This window comes from Lingula anatina, chromosome 3, assembly GCF_051362555.1.
Source record: "Lingula anatina isolate TDL-2025a chromosome 3, LinAna3.0, whole genome shotgun sequence".
Classification (NCBI taxonomy): Eukaryota; Metazoa; Brachiopoda; class Lingulata; order Lingulida; family Lingulidae; genus Lingula; species Lingula anatina.
The window spans coordinates 25,341,439-25,363,491 of NC_141769.1; the positions used below are offsets into that span (position 1 = coordinate 25,341,439).

Consider the following 22,053-nt stretch of genomic DNA (forward strand, 5'->3'; position numbering starts at 1 on the left):
AGGTATGATGATTTTAACTTGTTAAACAGCATAACCTTTTATGTTCAAAAACATATTATATTTATTAGCAAAAACTATACAATAATATTGGCACATTATCAGACATAAATTTTATATGAAAGAACTTGCTTCCTGAGTGAAAGTACTTGCTTCCTGAGAATAAATTTAAACAGAAGACTGATATATTATGAAAAGGAAAGTGAAAAATGACAAATGTTCATTAACATATATGATATCGTTTGGTGCTTCATATATACAGTAACTTCATGTAAATAATGACGAATGATTTCTATAACAAGTGACTCCTTATATGAACAATTTAAAATAGTTATAACTTTTAGAAAATGGTGCTAGTGTTGAGAATACTTAATATATTTTGGCACATTCCAAACAGCAGTTTCTTAAAAGTAAACACATTCTATACAGAACATTTCATGCAATGTTAATGTTTGAGTAAACAGATGTAAAACTGCTTCATGAGCAACAATAACAAAGTTGTGTTATTTATGTTGTAAGTGTAGCAATCTTATTTCTTAGAGTAAGTAAATTTACTGTAAGCCACAATTAAATGTAATGGTAATTAACATAAGTAAAGGTGAACAGCTGAATTAGTTTTTGACTCAAAATTTGATGCACATCGTATTTCAAATAATAGACCTTTTATTAATGACTGACATTCATACAAATATCTAAACAAGGCTAAAACACCAGTAAATGTATATATATTCAAACTATTACAAAACCAAAATGAGAATAAAAATTATTGAGAAATAAAGTTCCTTTGATACTGTCAATGTGAGTTATTTAGGTAAAGTTTTAAAAAAAAAATTCTATACATGTCTTGTATACATAGTATACACTCAAAATTCCTGACAAAAATGAATTTGCTACAGATATATCATGCATACATAGTATACATTAAACATTTCCAACAAAAATGAATTGCTACAGATATATCATGCTTACATAGTATACATTAAACATTTCCAACAAAAATGAATTGCTATAGATATATATTGTATACATAGTATACACTTAACATTTCCGACAAAAATGAATTGCTATACATATGTCGTGCATACATAGTACACATTCAACATTTCCGACAAAAATGAATTGCTATACATATATCATGTATACATAGTATACACTCAACATTTCCGACAAAAGTGAATTGCTATACATATATATTGTATACATAGTACACACTCAACATTTCCGACAAAAGTGAATTGCTATACATATATCGTGCATACATAGTACACACTCAACATTTCCAACAAAAATGAATTGCTATACATATATATTGTATACATAGTACACACTCAACATTTCCGACAAAAGTGAATTGCTATACATATATCGTGCATACATAGTACGCACTCAACATTTCCGACAAAAATGAATTGCTATAGATATATATTGTATACATGGTATACACTCAACATTTCCAACAAAAAATGAATTGCTATACATGTAGATATATATTGTATACGTAGTATACACTCAATATTTCTGATACAGCACTGTGCCTAATCACAAAACCAGACTCTGAATTCTACTAGTCTCTCCCCCGCAGCTGACCATCAAAGTTATCAAACTTGTCATCACAGCTTTTGGGGTGGAGACTGATATTATTGGACAGAAAATATGTAAAATGTGCAGACATCTCAATTTGCTAATGACAAATAACATAGGTGGATGGAATTTAAATAAAGCAAATGGCACTGGCAGAGTAATGTGGGAAGTGATAGCTAAAAAAATATGTAATAAACAGATGACTAGTGCGTAAATAAACAATGGGTGCATGGTCTTTAACAGAAATAATAAAATAATTCTTAAATTTAATATAAGTATACAGCCAAAATTAGAAATAATCTGGCTTGTGGGTGGGCAGCTAAAAAGAATTTTATTAAGATAAAAATGGAATAAATTTAAAACATATGATTTCCTATTTAAGTTCAACCGTAGTAAGTCAAAAGTCAAAGTACAGTAACATATGAAGATTATAATGTATGATTTATTGTTCAACATCAAAAGTAACTATTGTTATATGGATGTATCTCTCCTAATTCTGAAGAAATATTAGGACTAAAAAATTTGCAAGTGCATTTCTTGATGGAAAGTAGGCCAAGGTCAAATTCTAGGTTACTAGTACATTTGGATTCGTACCATATATTATTTCCTATTCAAGGTCAATTGGGGTGTATCTCTGTTAGTTTTGGACTGTGGTATAAGGGCAAAAATATTGCATTGGATTTCAACAAGGACATACACTACCTGTACATGTAAGTCAAAAGTCAATGTACTGAAAGCTGGCATAAAAAGGACTGTATGGATACTTTATCAAAATGTAAATTTAAAGTGCAGGAAAATTATATATGTCATCACCAAACAAGATTATCAATTGTGTTTTTTAAGTTTTTAAAAAGAAAATTATAGTTACCTGTATTCATAAGATCTCAAAAATTAATTATTAAAAATAGCACAGATTTATACATGAATCAAAATTATAAATTCAAAAGTGGAGAGTAAATCAAACAGGAGAAAATAAAATGGAGAAATTTGGTGTGGTAGAGAAAAAAATTGATACTGTGGGAAAATGGGAAGATTAGTGAAAGGTAGTGTGGCAAGGGAGATTGAGGGAGATGTGTTGTGGTAGGGATGAATAGGGGAAAGTTAGAGAGAAGTGGTGTGGTAGGGGAGAAAAGGGAAAATTGAGTGAAAAGTGGTGTGGTAGGGGAGAAAAGGGAAAATTGAGGGGAAAGTGGCATAGTAGGGGAGAAAAGAGAAAATTGAGGGAAAAGTGGTGTGGTAGGGGAAAAGGGAAAATTGAGGGAAAAGTGGTGTGGTAGGGGAGAAAAGGGAAAATTGAGGGAAAAGTGGCATAGTAGGGAAGAAAAGGGACAATTGAGGGGAAAGTGGTAGGAGAGAAAAGGGAAAATTGAGGGAAAAGTGGTGTGGTAGGAGAGAAAAGAGGAAAGAAAGGAAAGAGTGGTGTAGTAGGAAATTGAGGGAAAAGTAGTGTGTTAGGAGAGAAAAGTAAAAAGTGGGAAGAGGTGGTGTTTTTGGGAAAATATAGAGGTGGTGTAATGGGGGAGGCAAGGAAAAGTGAGGAAGAGTTGGTGCTGTAAGGAAAATTGAGGGAAAAGTAGTGAAGTAGGGGAAAAAAGGGAAAATGTTGGAGAAGGGATGTAGTAGGAGAGAAAGTGGGGATATGTGGTGCTGAAAGGGAATTTAAAGGAGAAGTGGTATATAGTAGGGGGAGGAAAGGGAAAGTTGGGGAGGTTTGGTGTTAGAAGGAAAATTGAGGTAGAAGGGTGACGTGGGGGTTAAAAGGAGAAATTGAGAGAGAAGTGGTATAGTAGGGGAGAAAAAGGAAAGTGGGGGAGAGGTGGTGTTGCTGGGGAAATCGAGAGAGAAGTGGTGTGGTAGTGGAGAAAAAGGGAGAGTTAGGGAGAGGTGGTGTTGTGGGGGAATTTTTTGGGGGAGTGGTGTAGTAGGGGAAAAAAGGAAAGTGGGGGAGAGTTGGTGGTGTAAGGGAAATTAAGGGAGATGTGGCATGGTTGGGGAGAAAAAGGAAAAATGAGGGGTAAGTGGTGTGGTAGGGGAGAGAAGGGAAAGTAAGGAGAAAGGTGGTGTTTTAGGGGAATTTGAGGGAAAAGTGGTAAGTGGAGTAAATAAGTGGGGAATAGGTGGTGTTTTGGGGGAAGTTGAGGGAGAAGTGTGGTAGTGGAAAAAAGGGGCAAGTTAGGGAGAGGTGGTGTTTTAGGGGAATCGAGGGAGAAGTGGTGTGTTAGGGGAGAAAGGGGAGAAGTTAGGGAGAGGTAATGTGGAAAGGGTAATTGATTGAGAAGTGTGTTAGGAGAGAAAAGGGAAAGTGGGGGAAATTAATGGAGTGGTGGTATGTTAGTGGAGAAAAGGAAAGTATGAAAAAAATAAAATATTGAATGAGGAAGCAATTAATTACAAATAGTTAAATTATCTTCAAAAAGCCTAAATAGAGAATTATTCAATTTTATATATCAAAAATTATGCCATCAAAATGAGTCAAATTTAGGTTTGTAATAAATTTTAGAAAATTATCCATGCAGTCCTTAGTAGAAAAATAACCTTCCTGCTCTGCTGTGTGACTGAGGCTAGTGAAAATATCTGGCCATCTTCTTGCAACTCGGTCTTGATAATTTTCAAAATATATGAACAGTCTAAAAAACAGGTTATAATATATTTTGTGATGTCAAAAGATATAATGCAATGTAACAACAACTAAAAGTAACATGATTTGTATTAGTGGCCAGAAAAGAATTTATGAATAACTCGGACTCATAATTTAACTTGGATCTACATATATTTGGACCAGATAAAACAGTGCGATTAATAGTGTGATTGTAGACTTGAACCTCAACTCGACATTTCTTTACCTGGGTCTCAGAATAATCACTTCAAAATAAATTTCGAAATTTCTATAAATCTCACACCACAAATAAATACAATTTTGAATTGAATTTAAACAATAAAACTTTTCAAAAAATCTTCAACAACCTTTGCATTTTAAAAATATTTTCAAGTAGTTGTGAAAAAAGAAGCAAATAATTTAGCTGAATTCCAATAAAAACCATGACCCATTGTTTCATATCTCTTTACCCAACATGTCTAGTGAGGTGTAATGAACTAAAAGAAAATATATATACATGTAACTATTGAGAAATTTTGCTAAATTTTGATCTTTAATTGTAGTATGTATGCTATTGCCTATTAGAAAACTGACCAGTGCCAAGTAGACAAACTAAAATATTAAAAAATTGCTGTTTAACTGTATATATTTGTCTGCACATATCTACTGATGTTAAATAATTTCTTATCCATAGAATTCTTCATCTATTGGAGTCATGTTTTCAGCACGTTGGTTCTCAGGAGGCTCAAACTCCCAGACAGCACTGCCAGTGCTCCCAGTGGTGGAGGCACGAGAGATGGACTTAGTATGAAGGTCCTCTTTAACTTTATCTGGGGTAAAAAGATTGAAAAAAAAACATACAAAGGTGCCCCTTCATCAAAAAATTAAGAAATAATCAAACCACAATTAAATTTTATAAGTATTGCCAACTGAACTATGAAATGATGAACTACATGTAACATTCTTATCAATCTCAACAAAACTTACACATGCTGGGTCGAATTGTACTATATGATGCCAGCAGTGATGAACAGAAGATATGAAATATTGTATTTAAAAAACTTTCTTACCGACAGTTGGTGTTTTTGATGGAGCAGTTGTATCCACTTTCACTTCACTCTCCTGGACTTGGATGATCTTTGGACCAACATTGTCCACACGGACTTCACTCTCACGCACCTTGATCAAGTAAGCTTTGACAGCTGGGGCTGTTTTGGTGCTGGTCTGAGCAGAGACAGGCGGTCTTTGTCTGATGCCAGTGGTGTCCACTTCAGGCATACTGGTCACAGTGACAGGTGGTCTCTGTCTGATGCCAGTGGTGTCCACTTCAGGCATACTGGTCACAGTGACAGGTGGTCTCTGTCTGATGACAGTGGTGTCCACTTCAGGCATACTGGTCACACTGGTGGTGTTTGCCTTGGAATAGTGGTGTGGGCAATCAAGGTTGCTGGGACCAACATTGTCCACACAGACCTCACTCTCACGCACCTTGATCAAGTAAGCTTTGACAGCTGGGGCTATTTTAGTGCTGGCCTGAGCAGTGACAGGTGGTTTCAGGGTAATGCCAGTGGTATCCACTTCAGGCATACTGGTCACAGTGACAGGTGGTCTCAGGCTAATGCCAGCGGTGTCCACTTCAGGTAGAGTGGTCACAGTGACAGGTGGTTTCTGTATGATGCCAGTGGTGTCCACTTCAGGCATACTGGTCACAGTGACATGTGGTATCTTGCTGATGCCAGTGGTGTCCACATCAGGCATACTGGTCACAGTGGCAGGTGGTCTCTTGGTTGTGCCAGTGGTGTCCACTTCAGGCATACTGGTCACAGTGACAGGTGGTCTCCGGCTGATGCCAGTGGTGTCAACTTCAGGCAAACAGGTCACAGTGACAGGTGGTCTCTGGCTGATGCCAGTGGTGTCAACTTCAGGCAAACAGGTCACAGTGACAGGTGGTCTCTGGCTGATGCCAGTGGTGTCTACTTCAGGCATACAGGTCATAGTGACAGGTGGTCTCAGGCTAATGCCAGTGGTGTCCACTTCAGGCATACTGGTCACAGTGACTGGTGTTCTCTTGCTGATGCCAGTGGTGTCTACTTCAGGCATACTTGTCACAGTGACAGGTGGTTTTTGCCTGATGCCAGTGGTGTCCACTTCAGGCATACTGGTCACAGCGACAGGTGGTCTCTGTCTGATGACAGTGGTGTCCACTTCAGGCATACTGGTCACAGTGATAGGTGGTCTCTGTCTGATGCCAGTGGTGTCCACTTCAGGCATACTGGTCACACTGGTGGGGTTTGCCTCTGGATAGTGGTGTGGGCAATCGAGGTTGCTGCAGGTCTTCTTTCTTGGCAAAAATTTCTCATCCTTTTTGCTCTTGTTTTTCTTCTTCTTCTTGCTGACAGATGTTTTGCCAGCTGAAGCCATCGTTTGTTCCAGATTGCCATAGACTTCAATGCCATAGTCCTCAACGGTATAGTCCTCAAGGTCATAGTTGTGGATGTTATAGACTTCAGTGCCAAGAACCTCAGTTGCAGCCACACTGGGCAAGGAGGCAGAACCCCAAGGATTCTCCTTGAGGCTGTTTTTACTGGAGCCATCATTCTCTAGAGACAATGAGGGAGCATGCTCCAATTTGGGGAGTCTGGCTGGCAGCACCCTCCTGGGGGTTGGGGGTGGGGTTGGTGATCGACCTCCAATAGCCCCGAGGAGTTCCTCTGATGTGCTTTCAGCAACTTGTGCTGCATCTTCAGCTGGTCGACTAACCAGCTTTGCTTTTCTATCAAAGACCTACAAAAATTAGCAAACATTTAAAAAGCAAACCATTTCAAATTTAAGCAGCTCTCAAGGGAATAAATAAAAAGAATTCATATTCACCTTCACACACATATTCAGTGCCTGCATGCACACACACAGAGGCATGCATACCAAAACAGGTACACTACATATAACCAACTGAAAATGATGACATTATCCTTTATTGTCCTTTTGCTTCCCATCTGATATTGGCTGTCTTCTATTATCAAAACATCCTATGCAAAGATTGAAGCCTGAAGTGTTCTGGAAGTGTTCTGGACAACCTATTTAACATGTGCTTTATTTACATAATAATGAAAACTAACCTTTTGTCTTTTCTCTTCTTCTTTAGCACGCTTGCAACGTTTTTCATCCAAGAGCTGACGCTGGCGCTCTTCAAAGCGTACTTGCTTTTGATTAACAGTGACCATAGCACTCTTGATTTTGTCTGTTTGTTGCTGGGCAGCTCGATCCTTAAAAGCCTGAAAGTAATTCAAATTTGACAGCTGTGCCTTGAATTTGGAAACTTATAATTTATACTTGCAGAATTTGAGGCCTAGGTAATATATATTCAATACCATTTACTCATCGACTAAAAGACAGCTGAAACATTAAATCAGGATTATAAAGTTATATTACAAAGTTCCTGTGCTTTGCCAACCATGAATTTTGTAGCTGGTCATCAAAGATGATGTGTCAAGAAATAATAATAATTAAATCAATACATACCAAAGATGCTTTCTTATTTTTTGCCCTAATTTCCTCAGCAATCTGGTGCAAAGATTCTTGTTTCTTTTTAAGTCTTTCTTCATGTTCTTTCTCAATCTCATCTTGGGTTCGTTTTTTAGCAGCAGTCTCAGGCCTTCTCAGCCTAGAAATGTTAACATAAATTTGAGAGAATATGTCCCAATTCACTGAGATTACCATATATAATAGGATATAGTAGAACTAAAGCTGACCCAGGTTTTCAACAGAAGGATCGGGGTGAGAGAGAGAGGGTTGGGAACAACTTTCCCCTGTAGACACTAATGCCAGGCCCGTAGCCGAGGGGGGGGGGGGGGTCAAAAGAACCACCCTTTTTGTCCAGAAAAGGTCCATTTTGGGTAAAATTCGATCTAGGTACATGAAGGTTTCATTGTAAAAGGTCCACTTTTTCAGAAAAAGAACGCCCCTTTTTAAATTGCTGGCTATGGGCCTGATAATGCAATATGTTCCAAAAGAGCGGTATCAATCAAGTGTTTAAATCTCTGCATGTTTACCTCTTAGGGCCTGGGGTGGCAGGTCTGGCATCCTTGCTTTGAATGGTCCACGCTTGGCCAGCGAGACTCATCCGTTTATCAGTAGCTTCGAGATCAGCTTTCTTCAGTTTGCGCTTTGTACTCCATTCCCCAGGTAGTTGCCAGCTAATTTTTTTCTGCGGAATACGCAATCAAGACATTAACATGACTTCACTTTGATGCTATCGTCACAAACTATGTTACAACCGTCCCTCTTATTATTTTTGTCACGGAGAAAATGCGGGAAAACAACAAAACTGTACGAGTGATCAAACAACCGCCCCTGCATTACCGCCATCTTTAAACAACTTTTGATTCGTTGTCATTTAGAATAGCCACGGTTTCGTATTCTATCGATTGTGTTGAGATGTGCACATGCATATTTTAATGAGAAACAATGAAAAACCAAGAAAAGGGTAATTATAAAATGATTTTCACAAAATGCATTACTGACACAGAAATGATAATTTAGAACAGTGTTTAACTAGGACTGAAGGTAAGGGAACAAGTAAGTAGTGCTAAAGAGTAGAGCTGGGGGGGGGGGGGCTGAGCTGCAATCGAACTGAAAGTTAACATAAGATTAATAAAAAAAAATAAGAAAAAATATTTCACGCCGTAAAACTTGGAGATTTATGTAGATTTTAACGAAAAGAAAACTTAGACTACTTAACCTTTCCTGTTGGAGTCGGGCTGGGAGGTGGTGCAGCAGGCATAGGAGAGGGAGCTCGAGAGTTTGGATTAACTCTTCTCCTTCTTAGCCGCTGCCTAATAAATTGCGCTGCATGGCTGAATCTTTCTCGCGTTCTTATCCAAGCTGTGTTAAAAGGCTCACACAGTACGGGCATTTGGAAATTTTAAATACAATATAACCGATTTTGAAAAATATTGAGGAGATACGAAAATACACGTCTTGACGTTGTCGATCTCAGTCCTCAACTGAATGTTTACGTTTCCTGACGGTACGTCATATCTTGGATATTACTGTGACGTCACAATATGTTTCTAGTATAATAGATAGTAAAACTGAGAACTGGCTTTTGTAAAATATGGACTTCATTTCACAGAAGAAAAATCTGTTCAAAAAAGAGTAATGTCATTTTTTCTTTGGAAATTACGAAATGGACATCTAAAATGCAGAAATGAATTAGCTAGGAATATCTGCTATCGTTGTTATGTTCAAATACGCATGAAAATGCATTCACATTGCTAACCGAAAGTTGGAAAAACAATTAAGACGCCATTACCCTTTCACCTTTCAACTTAATTTATAGAAAAAAAATCTATTCACAGGAGAGTAACACAAAGTTTTCTTTTAGAAATGGAGAATTCAAATTTAAGAATGAAATAACTCCAACAAATTCCATTCACAGCTCTGTTAAAATTTGCAGAAAAACACTGATAACACTGCTTATGATGGAAAAACAAATTAGCTACCCCCACTCTTCTCAGCTCTTTAGTTTTAATTGTAACAAGCCGTTTCCTTTGTAAAAACTACAGGAGCATATAGAGAATATTAGAACAAAGCTTTAAAAATAGGTTTTGCATTTTTAAAAAACTGATGAAATCAAACCACAAAAAAATCAAAATTTCCTCCTAAAAAGAAGCTTTGAATAATATTTAAGTCGTAACTCGACCCACCCTACACTTGGAATCGAGATTCTATGCCATATCTAATTAAATGTCGATTCAATCAGAATCTATCATACTAGCTACTGCGCACTTACTCCACGGAGACTCTCGCTGGAATCATATTAACAGATCAACACGTCTCCTCTTGTTTCTAACGTAGGCCTACTCGTCTTATCACAACTTTTCTCTGTTCTACTCAACGCCAGAAGAGGTTTGTTAAGTTGTAAATCGGATTGCATTCAACAAGAGTCCCTGTGGAGTTAGTGCGCAGTAGCTAGTTCGATAGGTTTATTCTGAACACGCCCTTAGGCCACCATGTCTGTCTGACATTTCAGAAAGGCATATCAACATCACGGGAAAGATCATGATCAGAAGCTTTGTAGAGTAATTTAGACATAAAAATGTAATTTTTTGTAAATTACCAAATAGTATTTGTACGTACGTTTAAAATACCATTTAACATTTTAATACAGCTTAACCACCTGACAAGCATGAACCGGGCGAGTTTCCAGAGTTCGAGTGTAGGCCCTATCCCCCGATACAAAGAGTCTCAGAGAAACCAGGGCGTGGGGTTCGGGGGTCGCTGAAGGGCCCTGAAAAAATGGTATTTTAGAGGGCGAACGGTACCATTTCGTACGGTTTAAAACTATGATTCAGCTAGTCAGAATTCTAATTTCAAGAGGGGACCATTGGTGGATTTTTTTCCCTGACCCCCTCTAAATCCGCCACTGCATTTCTAATTCAGCTACCTTATATAGTTTAAAAACAATACATTCGTAAACTGAAACACAACCAGGCATTTCATATTTTATGTGGACTCTGCAGCGTTTAAAACGAACTATGCGGGCGAATGAAAACTGAAATATTCATCATGGCTTAAAGACATGAAAACATGCAAGGGAATAGAATATCGCTGAAGCGTGGTATTTATGTAGATTTATACACTGTCAAGGTGACTTCATATCCCACACAACTTACGTGGATCCAACTATGTAATGACACTGTATAAACAAAATGGATCACAAAACCACGACTGGAAATAGAGTAACTGCGGTTATATTATAATTGAGTGATTCCGCCATTTAATATCAAAAGTCACCCGGAAATGAAGAGGGGTCAGCGACAAATGTCATCACAGAGTATTATTGAATATATATATGAATGACAGTAATTCTTGGATCTCAGACTTATATTATAACTATATAGTCTTAAAGAGCCGGTATTCCAGATGAGCACACGTGTTTGACGTGTTGTCGTTGAATTATTGATACAACTTCTAACAGAATCATAATATCTGACAAGCTTCTATGCTGGATGCAAGCTCGTATAATTAAAGCATATAGAAGATTTATGATACACTTTTAATTTTACTTCGATAAAGCACAATCTCCAAAATGCGCTTCTCTGTGTACAAACTAGCGCTGTTGGGAAATGTTGTTCAGATGAGACGGTGGTCGCGTCTGTGGCCTCTTCTTGCCGTCATGGCAGCCATTGCGGGAACAGTGTATGTCCAACACGTGTGCAAAGCATGGTATCGCGCTATATACGAACCTGGCTGCATTGCAACGTCAAATAGAGAAGATAGAAAGAGCATCTATGGGCAATACTCGTGGAGGGATATTTTTCAGTTTAGTGATAAAGAAAATGAGAAATTTACGAAAGGTTTAACTAATATTACGACAATAATGACTCCAACGGACTGTACAAGAGCGGACAGCGACCAAGGAATTGACGTTTTAATTTATATTAATTCCGCAATAGAAAACCGAAAGCGACGAGATTTCATCAGGAAAACTTGGGGGGCTAACATCAACGTTATTGAACTTGTCATTAAAGTGGTCTTCGTTTTAGGTACGTTACCAAGCTATAATGACTACGATGTGGACACCAAGAGAGAACATGAGATTAACGGTGATATACTTCAGGGGGACTTCATAGACAATTACATGAACCTAACGTACAAGGGCGTGCTTGGGTTAACATATGCAGCCAACTGCTCCACAGCTAGGTATATTCTAAAAGTAGACGACGACGTCCTAGTTAATATATTCAGATTAAAATATCACATTGACACGTATGCACCTGCTTTAACTGACAAACTCCAGTGCTTTCTGTACGGCGGCTATGATGCCGATGTTAGCCGGAAACCTAAAGCTAAATGGTGTATGAATCGTGATGAATTTTTAGACACTTATTACCCCGATTTCTGCGGGGGGTCCGTCGTTCTGATGACACTGACAACGGCTCAGAAACTGATAACAGAAACGTGGACGACCCCGTTCTACTGGGTTGATGACGTGTATGTTTTCGGTCTTCTGGCTTACAAAGCGAATATAGGTCACGTGCACATGTCAGTGAACTTTGATGGAAACGTGACCTATTACCAGTCTCTATACAATAATTCATCTTCTTTAATTTTTGCTAATATCCAGGATGATGCCATCAGAGAACAAGTTTGGCAGTGGATCTTATTAGACGTTGACCGAGTATAAGTTTGCAATGCAAAATATATTAATAATGTACTAGTATTTCCCTTTTTTGTTTACTCACAGTAAGAGATATCATTCTTTAGGGGTCATTATATGACAATGTTATGGACGCATTGGATTTCATTTATAAAGACAAAGCTATGGATTTAACAGTTTCTCTTTTTTGGACTGCTTTTATTTTGCACCTTATGAAGTTTAATCATATCGCAATATTTCGTAAGAGGTTCTAAATGCAGTTCACCCCGAAACTTAATTGTATATCTGCGCAGCACAAAACCGGCGTATTTTATCTTTTATACCACTTTCGGTTTGAGATGGTAATTGCCTATTTGTAGGTCTGTCTTACCAGTCACCTCCACACAATCGCACAGTTGCTACAGATACACGTATATTTTCATATCCGTTTTCAAACTTGTCAGTATAAGAACTAAAATAAAAATATCTTATAATCAACCGGAGAAACTTTTGCGAACAAAACCCGAATGAAATCAGCTGCTTTTAAGTTACCTGAAATACGTTATTTTTGTGAGTACCATCACAGTCATCAAACTTATCAAGAATGTGATTACATAAATACTATGTGGGCTCACCTCTTTACGTCCCGTGTCGTCATCAAGCAAAATTAGGATATTACCCGTATCATGGACCTAATTAGGTCCATGCCCGTATCGATTTGCCTTTGCGTCGATACCTTCCGCACCGTTGCTTCTCATCTGACGTTTGTCAATTTCGAGTCCCTGGCTGGCGTATATATTTAGATTAAATTGTTGTGTTCACAGTAAGGACCTTAAATTACATTTTATGTGTCGCAATTTTAACGGGGGAAGGGATTCTACACTGCGGTCAGTATGGGCATGGACAAAATTAGTTATTATGTCTAAGGTATGGGGGAGTAACGATGCCCTGCGGGGTAGTAACGATGAAGGGGCGTATATACAGATGAAGTCAGTTTAACACGCTCAATAGCTGTCTTGCAGGACTGATCGTGTGTAAATGCCAATTAAGTTGTGACAATAATCAAAAGATATTAAAATATCTATTATTTTCTCACTATGGAGAACTAAGGGTATATTTTACGTTCCTTTCGGGAAACACAATATCCAAGAACTGTAACACACAGTACACTGTAGCAGGAGAATCCTGGAAGCAAATTTTTACTTAGAGAGGGTCCGTTCCACTCAAATTTTGCGACGGAGCGGAGTGCATTTCAACTTGAATGTCGCTTGAATTCAAGATGAATATCGCAGGGACTTTGTCCAGAGAAGTAATATTTTAATTATTTATTCAAATATACGTCCCTGTACGTTTGACTGGATCCCTTTCCTGCCTTGCTTCGTGCGTGAGGTTGAAAAGCATGGAGGAGGAGGGGGGTTGGTCAGCCTCTTCGATTCCTACGCTCATGCTTTAATCCAACTGTTACAAACAACCAACGAACGATAACGCAGCAGCCATTTTATGAAAAATTAATACCAGTTGTTTTATTATGAGATGTGAAACGTATAGATTATTAGAATGAATTAATGAATATAAATTATACATAAAACAGTATATCAACCTTATATAAGACAGCATGTGCAAAGATAACCTTAAACGTCCTTCACAGAGATTAAAATGATTATGAAAAACGGCTACCCTATCCAGCTAGCTCCACAAATCTAATGTCACCAACATGATTTTCCGATTTTCTACCAGGGTATTTATTTACATTCAATATTTACCCACCATATGGACTTGTATACAACACACAGGTCAGATTGCTGCTACCTCTTAAGCATTAATAAACACACAATGCAAGTTAATCATCAACAACGGGGTATTTTATCTTTTTTCTCTCCTCATTTCATTTCACCCATCCCTTGATAATTGAAAAAGTTTAAAAATTTGAACTTAAGTGCCAAATATATATATATATATGAAGTTCACCAAAGATCTAAAGAGGTTTCATCTTTGGCCTAAAAATCACCATTAACCAGGAAAGTATGACTTGCAGAATGAGACTTGTTCTTCTTGCACTGGTGACTATAGTTATCCTATTGAATATCATTTCAAATACCCTGCAGTGTCTTTCAAATGACAAATTCTACAATACAGAACTTCTACTTTCATCAAAATTCCTAATCTTTTCGATATTTAATCAACAAAAATATTTAGAATGATGTTTTTTCTAATTATAATCTTCACTAAGACCTGAAATTCCCTGATGACAATGTGTCCAAGATTTATTAATCAACAGCACTTAAATAATCAATTGCACAATTTCCATGGTAACATGAATTTTTTTTACAATAAATACACCATTTCAATTTGGCACAAGAGAAGCACCTGTTGACCTGTTAAGTGAGATACAAATGACTTATTCTTTTCACATGTGGTTTGACCACGTACTGCTCATACCATGGCACCACTTCTTTATTAGACGACGCAAATTTTCAACAGTCACATTAAAATCAAATTTCAGTCAAATTTACAGTTTCACTGAACACAAGTCTCTTCACAGTCTTCCACTGTTTTAAATCTATTTTTGTTACCTCGGCAACCCCCATAGGTAAACAACTGGCAGTCTCCCGTCTCCATATTATAGTAATATCTGGGAAAGGATGCCTTGCATGGACCCTCCACCTTAGGATAGCTGCAGAGTTCTGGCAACTCTGTCATTTTTGATGGATTTTCTGAAATATGGCAGAATAGTGCAAACAGAAATATTGTTTTTCTTTGATTATTTATGTATTTGTTTATTCACCAAAATCTTTCATTATGAAAAACAGATTCCAATTCCACATATCCAATGACATTTTTCAAAAATACTTTCCAGTATGTAAAATATACACCTGCAAATATCTTATCTTCAAAATTTCACATTTGCAATTCGATCATCCATAACACATTTTTGTACAATACTACATACACCTACAATTCAATGTTAAAGGGATAATAACTCTTCGTTTTGGCCAAAAAATGAATTTTCCTGGAGTAAACAACAATTTTCCCATACTTACCAATGGTTAATGAATCCATTTTTACATTCAAAGTTAGTCCCTGGTTTTTTTCTAAAAAGTTTGGTTTTTTTGTTAAAATCTCTTAAGAGATTATCACAGAGTACAGCCATCAATGGAAGTCACGTGATTTGAAGACAAGCTCAGATATCAGAATAATAGCTATAACTGCTGTTTTTGTGGTAAAACAGATACTATCATATTTCTTTGAGTTGTTCACAATGTTTTTATTGTGAAATAAAGATATCATACAAGGAGTTATTATCCCTTTAAGTAAGATTTGTTTTCCAAATAAAATTCAGTGCTTCCAACCTTTTCTTGATTCTGATCCTTGGAGCATAACTGGTTCTTCAAAGAATTCACTGTCATCTGGGCGATTACTGGCTTCCTCCATTTCTTCCTCTTTTTCTTCCTCTTCTTGCTCAATTTCAACACCATTCAATGAATCTTTTTGTACTGGTTCGTTTTCTTCTGGATCTCCTTCTTCATCATCATCAAACAATTCTTGGATTTGTGGTGCTTGCACTACTTCTCTTTCTGTTAAGAGTTTACAAGATAAATACTAAAGCTTTCTATACTTGTATGTGTCATTCATATTTGTAATTTAAGCATCTAAATCTTAATTATACAGAATTTTAAAAAATTATAACCAGAAGATAGGTGTAAAATGAAAATGTTATTATATCATAACCAAAGTATAACTCCAACATAATGTGACATTAAAAATACTTGTCACATTTCTTAAAGATCAGAACAGCTTAAAAGTATTAGATTCTTCTCACGTTGTACAAGATTGATAATTTTTTTCTATTTGCTACCTGATGTAGGGGAATGTAGAATTTTTCTCTGAAATCTTGACAATGGTAATTAGAAGTTTTGAAGATCTGTTTGTGATCACATCAGACATTATTTTCATTTGTGAAATAGAATCTTAAAATAATGAAATACTGGAATGAGTGGAATTTTCAAAAGTTGTGAAAAATTACCATATGCAGATAGTGGGAAATGAACAGAAGGGAGAACTAACTTAAACAACAGGATCATGAAACCCACACCTTGACTTAATTCAGGCACGTTTACAGTTAACTTGGGTTGATACAATTTACCTAAAAATGATGTTTGATTGTAACTACCTCACCACTGGAAGCAAAATGCCCAGTTCATGGCCATCTTAATTGAGGTTAAGTGTCTTCCCCTCCCCTGACTTTCCCCATTTTTTATCATGTCACAGAAAATCCATCATCTTTGTAAACTCTTACTTTAACAAATTTAAAGAATGAACTCCACAAAAAGGAGATAGAATCCTTTCTCAGATTTTTTGGATGAATATTTTTTAAAGCAGTCTATTATCTCAATGCACAAATAATGATCCAGTGGACAAGAATAACAACACCATTAAAAAACAATTCCAGTAGCAGCTCTTTTAATTTAGATAAACTTTAATTTAGATAAAAGTATTTGTTGATCTTATTTACTTTTCATTTTCTGAAGGCTATAACCAATATATTCATTTAATCACTAGCTTTTCTGTATTCTATCCAATGCCAAAAGGAGGCATATTAATCTGTTAATCTCACTGCATTCAGTGAGAGTTGCCACGGAGTTGGTTCGATTTATGTAGAATGACAGATTCATGGGGAATGAGCCCTAGGACTAGAAGCCAGACAGCCCCACCCACCTTCACAGTAATACTGGTCCTGTGGGTCCCAGATCAGCTTTCTTGCCAGCCCTGGGACTGCCAAACACCTCATAGTAGAGGTGCCGACTAGGTAAAACCCTGGGTTACATTTCAATGTGACCTGTGAACCTAGTTTAGTCTCTGTGCCTTCTATGTAACCATTCTCTGGAGGTATGGGAGGATTGCAATTTGTGGGGAACGCTAGAGAAATACAGAAATTATACAGAGATATCATCAAGAATATGGTTATGTCTGAATATAAAAAGTTTAAAAACACCAAAATGTTATTTTCATCTGACAAATAATTACATCCAATCTCCATTAGTATATAAATCTATTCTATCAATATGTGACTTTATCTTGAATAATCTAAATAAATATATAAATAATAATAATAAATATCACTTTTTATAGCCTCAGCTGTAAAATAGGCACATAAAATAAAAATTGAGCCATTTTCAAAACTTGTACATCTATTTGTATCTATCACAGAAGTGCACGTTATCACTAAAAACTGATTTATCATCTTTGTTTTTATTTGTTTATCAATTTCTATACATCCAACCATAAAAACAAGTATGGTTTTCATGCAATATTGGACATAAACAGCTGCACGTGAGCCTGCACTCCTACAGAGGTAAAGACCTCTGACAACACCTTATCTCCGAGCAGACGTTCAAGTTCACACACTATTGAATAAGACGTTTGGCCGGTGTCCATAGGCTACCCCGATAGAGACTGGCCGACTTAAAATATTTTGTTTTTTACCTTCGTCTGCAGAATTTACACCTCGATCCTCGGGGTCTTCTTCCCTATCATATATTTCAACTTCCTCAACGGGCAAATCTCCATCGTACCCTTGAGATATAACTGAATAGGGCGTTATAAATAACAGAACTAAAGTCAACGCCTGCAGGCAACGCCAGGTCCTCGCCATTTTGTACAGTGGGCGAGTAGTGTCAGCCACGTGACTTAAAGTTTAAAGATAAGGAAAGAGACATTACCAATGTAAGCCTAACATTGGGTACCAAGATCATGCTGTACTGTAAACATTGCCAGCTGATAAAATGTCTCGGGACAAGTGTTGTCATGTTAGAGTTTAAGACTATAGTACTTACTTGCAACTTACAACTTCTTGTATTTAGTGATGAATTATTCTGTTTTACAATCAATCAAATCATGTCACGGTATTTTAAAAATACATAGCAGACGATTTCCAGTTTTAAGTACGAAGTGGGCGTAGCACTTTACTTCCTCGTTTTGAATTTCGCGGTGGAGGCTTGAATATCAGGTGACCTCACATAGAAAACGTGAATATGCGAGACTTTCAGTTCAGCGTGTCACTTCCGGTTTTTTAGCAGTCGGCAAGATGTGAGTAAAACCAAATATCTTTGCAATATGTTGTTGATTTGAATGGCAAGAATGAGATGATGTGACTGATTCTATATTTATGTTTTAGGTCGAAGGTCACTTTCAAGATAACGTTAACGTCGGATCCCAAACTCCCTTATAAAGTGTAAGTACAAAGTAAAAAATGTGTCCCTAGTGAGTTGTGTTGCCGATGTCATTCGGCATCTTTCACTGTTATATTGCATTAAGTTAACCATGGCGTTGAAATTGTTGTGATCATGAATACAGTCATACAGTATATACTTTTATATTTGTACGTCTTATAACCAAATAAAAATTTCGTGTGATCAAATGGGAATGTACTGAGATATCACAACTGATCCTGTCTCCAATTAATGAGTCCATATGGCTCATCATAATGATATGAAATAATTCACCTGCTTTAAGTAATACCCATAACTTCCAGGCTCAGTGTACCAGAACAGACTCCTTTCACAGCCGTACTTAAATTTGCTGCTGAAGAGGTGAGTAAACCTAAGAACAGAAATGTGTACTAGTAGTGAACAATTTGTGTAAAACTGGCTGTAATTCTTAGGGAACCCACCTTTACAGTTAGCTGTAATTCGGCTGTAATTCTTAGCCCTGGTTGACACCATTTTGGAGATTAAGATATGTTGCTCGCTGCATGTTCTGTGCACATTTTTGTCATCATTGCCAAGTATCAGACTGTCATGAGCTTTTTCTACTGAATCACGGAATTCCAAGATTTTTAATTCAGTTTTGATGGGACCTATAGTGTGGAAGCCTTAGACCCCAGCTTATGTTCCAATGAAGTGTTTCTTTTGATGTCTGAAGTATTTTCATACAAAGCTTATGTTGTAATAATGTACACTTTCTCTTGCAATTATGGTAATTAATGTATGGCTAGCAGTGTGGCAATATGTAGACAGTGAGGTGTGTCAGTTTAATGTCCTTTATTTGCCATAATTGTGTTATCAAAAAGGTTGTAGAGTATACAGCAGGATCTTAGTATTAATTAAGGAAACTCTCTTGGGAACACCCTAGAAAGTTCAAGTGATATAACCTGATGCTGTGAAAATATTTGAAAATTTTTTTAATTTTAAAGCATCCGGACCAGTGCTCTGACAAACTTGACTTATACTTCAGTAGGACCATCTTAATGTTTTAAATTACAGTGTGTAAAATCTGAATAACTGAGATTCAATATACTTAAATTCCTGTATTTCAAGTCAAGTTATTAAATTTGTTTTTCTGTCAGTTTAAGGTGCCACCTGACACAAGTGCTATAATAACAAATGATGGTATAGGAATTAACCCAGCACAGAGTGCAGGTAATGCAGAAACGGCTATTGAACAGCACTGAGATATGTCCATAGATACCTCACCAAATACCTGGACACAAAATCTCCTTTCAGTTGATTAAAAGAACTTGTCAGATTTAAAAACTTGCTGATAGATGTGATTGGGGTGGGTGGGTGTGGTATATTTGCCACACTTGGTTTGACGTATTTGCATACAAAATTAAACATTTAAGAGTTGATGGAGGGGGTGGGGTGTTTGAACAACCCCCCCTCCCCACCCCCCCCCCCCACCCCCACCCCACCATTTGAATCTGTATAGATATTACACATCATTATAGTGAGGAGTTGTAATTATTGAGACATTTTTTAAAATTCTGTTAATTGTTATATTTGGCTGTATTGATAAAGCATGTAAAATCTATAAAAGAAACTAATAATAGGTTATATGTTACTTATTTTTCAGGTAATGTGTTTCTAAAACATGGATCTGAGTTGAGGCTAATACCCAGGGACAGAGTAGGATGTAGCAGCTAACATAAAACTATTGACTTCATAGGACATATAGGATATACTCTGAAATTTTCATACTGGAAACCACAACATCTCATATTGATAGCTAAATTGCATTGATGGCATGAGACACAAGAATTGAAACTTTTTCATGACTCTCACAGATAATTTGTTCCAAGGGTCATTTTTTGGAAATATTGGACCATATCTTTTGTACCACGTAGTTAAAGTAAAATTTGAAAGGGGCAAATTTCTCAAGAAGTAGACGATAAACTTAATTGCTTCCCCGTCAACAATTTAAGTATTTTTTATGTAGAATGTGTATTGTGATATTTGTTATCTGAAAAGTTATTTCTTTAATCTTGAATTCCTTTATTCTTTTATTTAAAACTAAACATGGAAACTAAGATTATTCAAAACGCCGCTTTTATTTTTGGAATTGTCTGTTAATCTTTAATTCACAACAGAAAAAGTATGGAAAAAAACTTTTGTTTTGTGCAACATATTAAGGTCAGTTGTTCTTGGTTGCTATAGTTTTGTCTCATTCTGTTAGAGGGCGGTGCACTAATACGTTGAAGTTTCCTTATATAAGCCATTAGTGAAACCTGTAATGTTTCAGTGTACTTGTTTTGGATCAAATCATGCCATTGTCTTTTATTTATAGGAATTTTTTCAATGCATATAATGTAAAACTAATAAACATTAATCTGCTATAAACCAACTGTTGAAATGATATCAAACAATTTGTTCCTGCATGTGTACATATTTCACTGTTAGAAAACTTATTATTTAAAGTCAGTATCAGTCATTGTTAGGAAACCTTTTTTAAATTACAAAAAAAACAATTGATATATACCTGCATCATTTATGTTTAAGTGCAATAAAAATCATTTTATATGAAACAGTTTATGTAATAGATTTTTGGCACTAACAAAGCAAGTTCAGGTCAGGAAGTGCACTTGTCACATTTTTCTATCACAAAGTCATTGATAGTTTCTCTATTTTTTTATTATAAAACTCGCTGTCAGTAGTTATTTTAAAATTGTGAAAAGAGAACTTTTGACCTTCAATTGGATTGAAGATTTTTATTTTTGCTTTTGAACATCTGTCAGTTGGTGCAGTCATTCCTAATAGGCACAAAAATGAAAAAAGAGAAAAAAAAAACAATTGTGGAAATTGAATAAATTACATTTATTCATATGTTTTCATGTTGATTTCAGGCTTATATCATGGGATGAGTAAAGATAATGTGGGGAGTTGGGGGGGGGGGGAATAATACTTATATAATCTAAGACAAGCTTGTCCCTTGTTTAAAGCATAATAAAATCATAAGCATAACAATCCACTGTAAATGCTGAGTATATACTGAACATCAAGAGAAAAGCAATTATATGTGATAAAAATGTCAACGTTTGACAGACTGAAACACCTTGACACCATATTTCCAACTTGCTAGAAATGTCACAAATACACTAGCCAAGTGATACGAAATAGGATTGTCACATTTGTTCTCTGATTGAAGTTTAAAAAATAACTCAAAATTTGATTTCCTTGCAGCTTTAACCATGCTGTTGCTTACAGAAAATTAAAAAGGCAAGACTGGTATTGCCAGCACTTATTGCAGCACATGTTGGGTACTAAATTGTTAAATGGCTTTCCTACAAACCCCTTTACATGAACACAAATTCACATCTCTAAATGCTTGCTAGCTACATCTTGCAGATCTACAAGGAGTTTTTACTTTGACAAGCTAATTTAACCATTATGTATACTTGCATTTCTTTTGTTGTCCATTATATGTGTGTATATACATATTGAGATATGAAACAAAAACCAAGATA

The 22,053-nt window shown here is 36.4% G+C and overlaps 4 protein-coding genes across 4 annotated transcripts; 2 read left to right on the plus strand and 2 right to left on the minus strand.

Moving 5' to 3' along the window:
• Positions 1-97: 97 nt before the first annotated feature.
• On the minus strand, positions 98-9,975 carry LOC147763129 (uncharacterized). The gene is made up of 6 exons (XM_087009143.1): positions 8,913-9,975; positions 8,224-8,378; positions 7,694-7,835; positions 7,291-7,446; positions 5,245-6,958; positions 98-5,004 (listed from the first exon to the last, which is right to left on the minus strand). Exons 1-6 carry the CDS (start codon positions 9,084-9,086, stop codon positions 4,859-4,861), a joined length of 2,487 nt encoding a protein of 828 aa, XP_086865269.1. The 5' UTR covers positions 9,087-9,975; the 3' UTR covers positions 98-4,858.
• An 885-nt stretch (positions 9,976-10,860) lies between these two features.
• On the plus strand, positions 10,861-12,869 carry LOC106160373 (beta-1,3-galactosyltransferase 1). The gene has a single exon (XM_013536956.2). The coding sequence runs from the start codon at positions 11,265-11,267 to the stop codon at positions 12,360-12,362; it is 1,098 nt and encodes a 365-aa protein (XP_013392410.2). The 5' UTR covers positions 10,861-11,264; the 3' UTR covers positions 12,363-12,869.
• Positions 12,870-14,552: 1,683 nt separating this feature from the next.
• Positions 14,553-18,001, minus strand: LOC106160374 (uncharacterized). Its single transcript, XM_013536957.2, has 4 exons — positions 17,799-18,001; positions 17,031-17,231; positions 15,665-15,889; positions 14,553-15,028 (listed from the first exon to the last, which is right to left on the minus strand). Exons 1-4 carry the CDS (start codon positions 17,965-17,967, stop codon positions 14,832-14,834), a joined length of 792 nt encoding a protein of 263 aa, XP_013392411.2. The 5' UTR covers positions 17,968-18,001; the 3' UTR covers positions 14,553-14,831.
• Positions 18,002-18,294: 293 nt separating this feature from the next.
• On the plus strand, positions 18,295-21,412 carry LOC106160375 (ubiquitin-fold modifier 1). Its single transcript, XM_013536959.2, has 5 exons — positions 18,295-18,401; positions 18,490-18,546; positions 18,847-18,904; positions 19,660-19,732; positions 20,166-21,412. Coding segments are annotated over exons 1-5 (261 nt in total). The 5' UTR covers positions 18,295-18,399; the 3' UTR covers positions 20,237-21,412.
• The last annotated feature ends 641 nt before the right edge of the window (positions 21,413-22,053 follow it).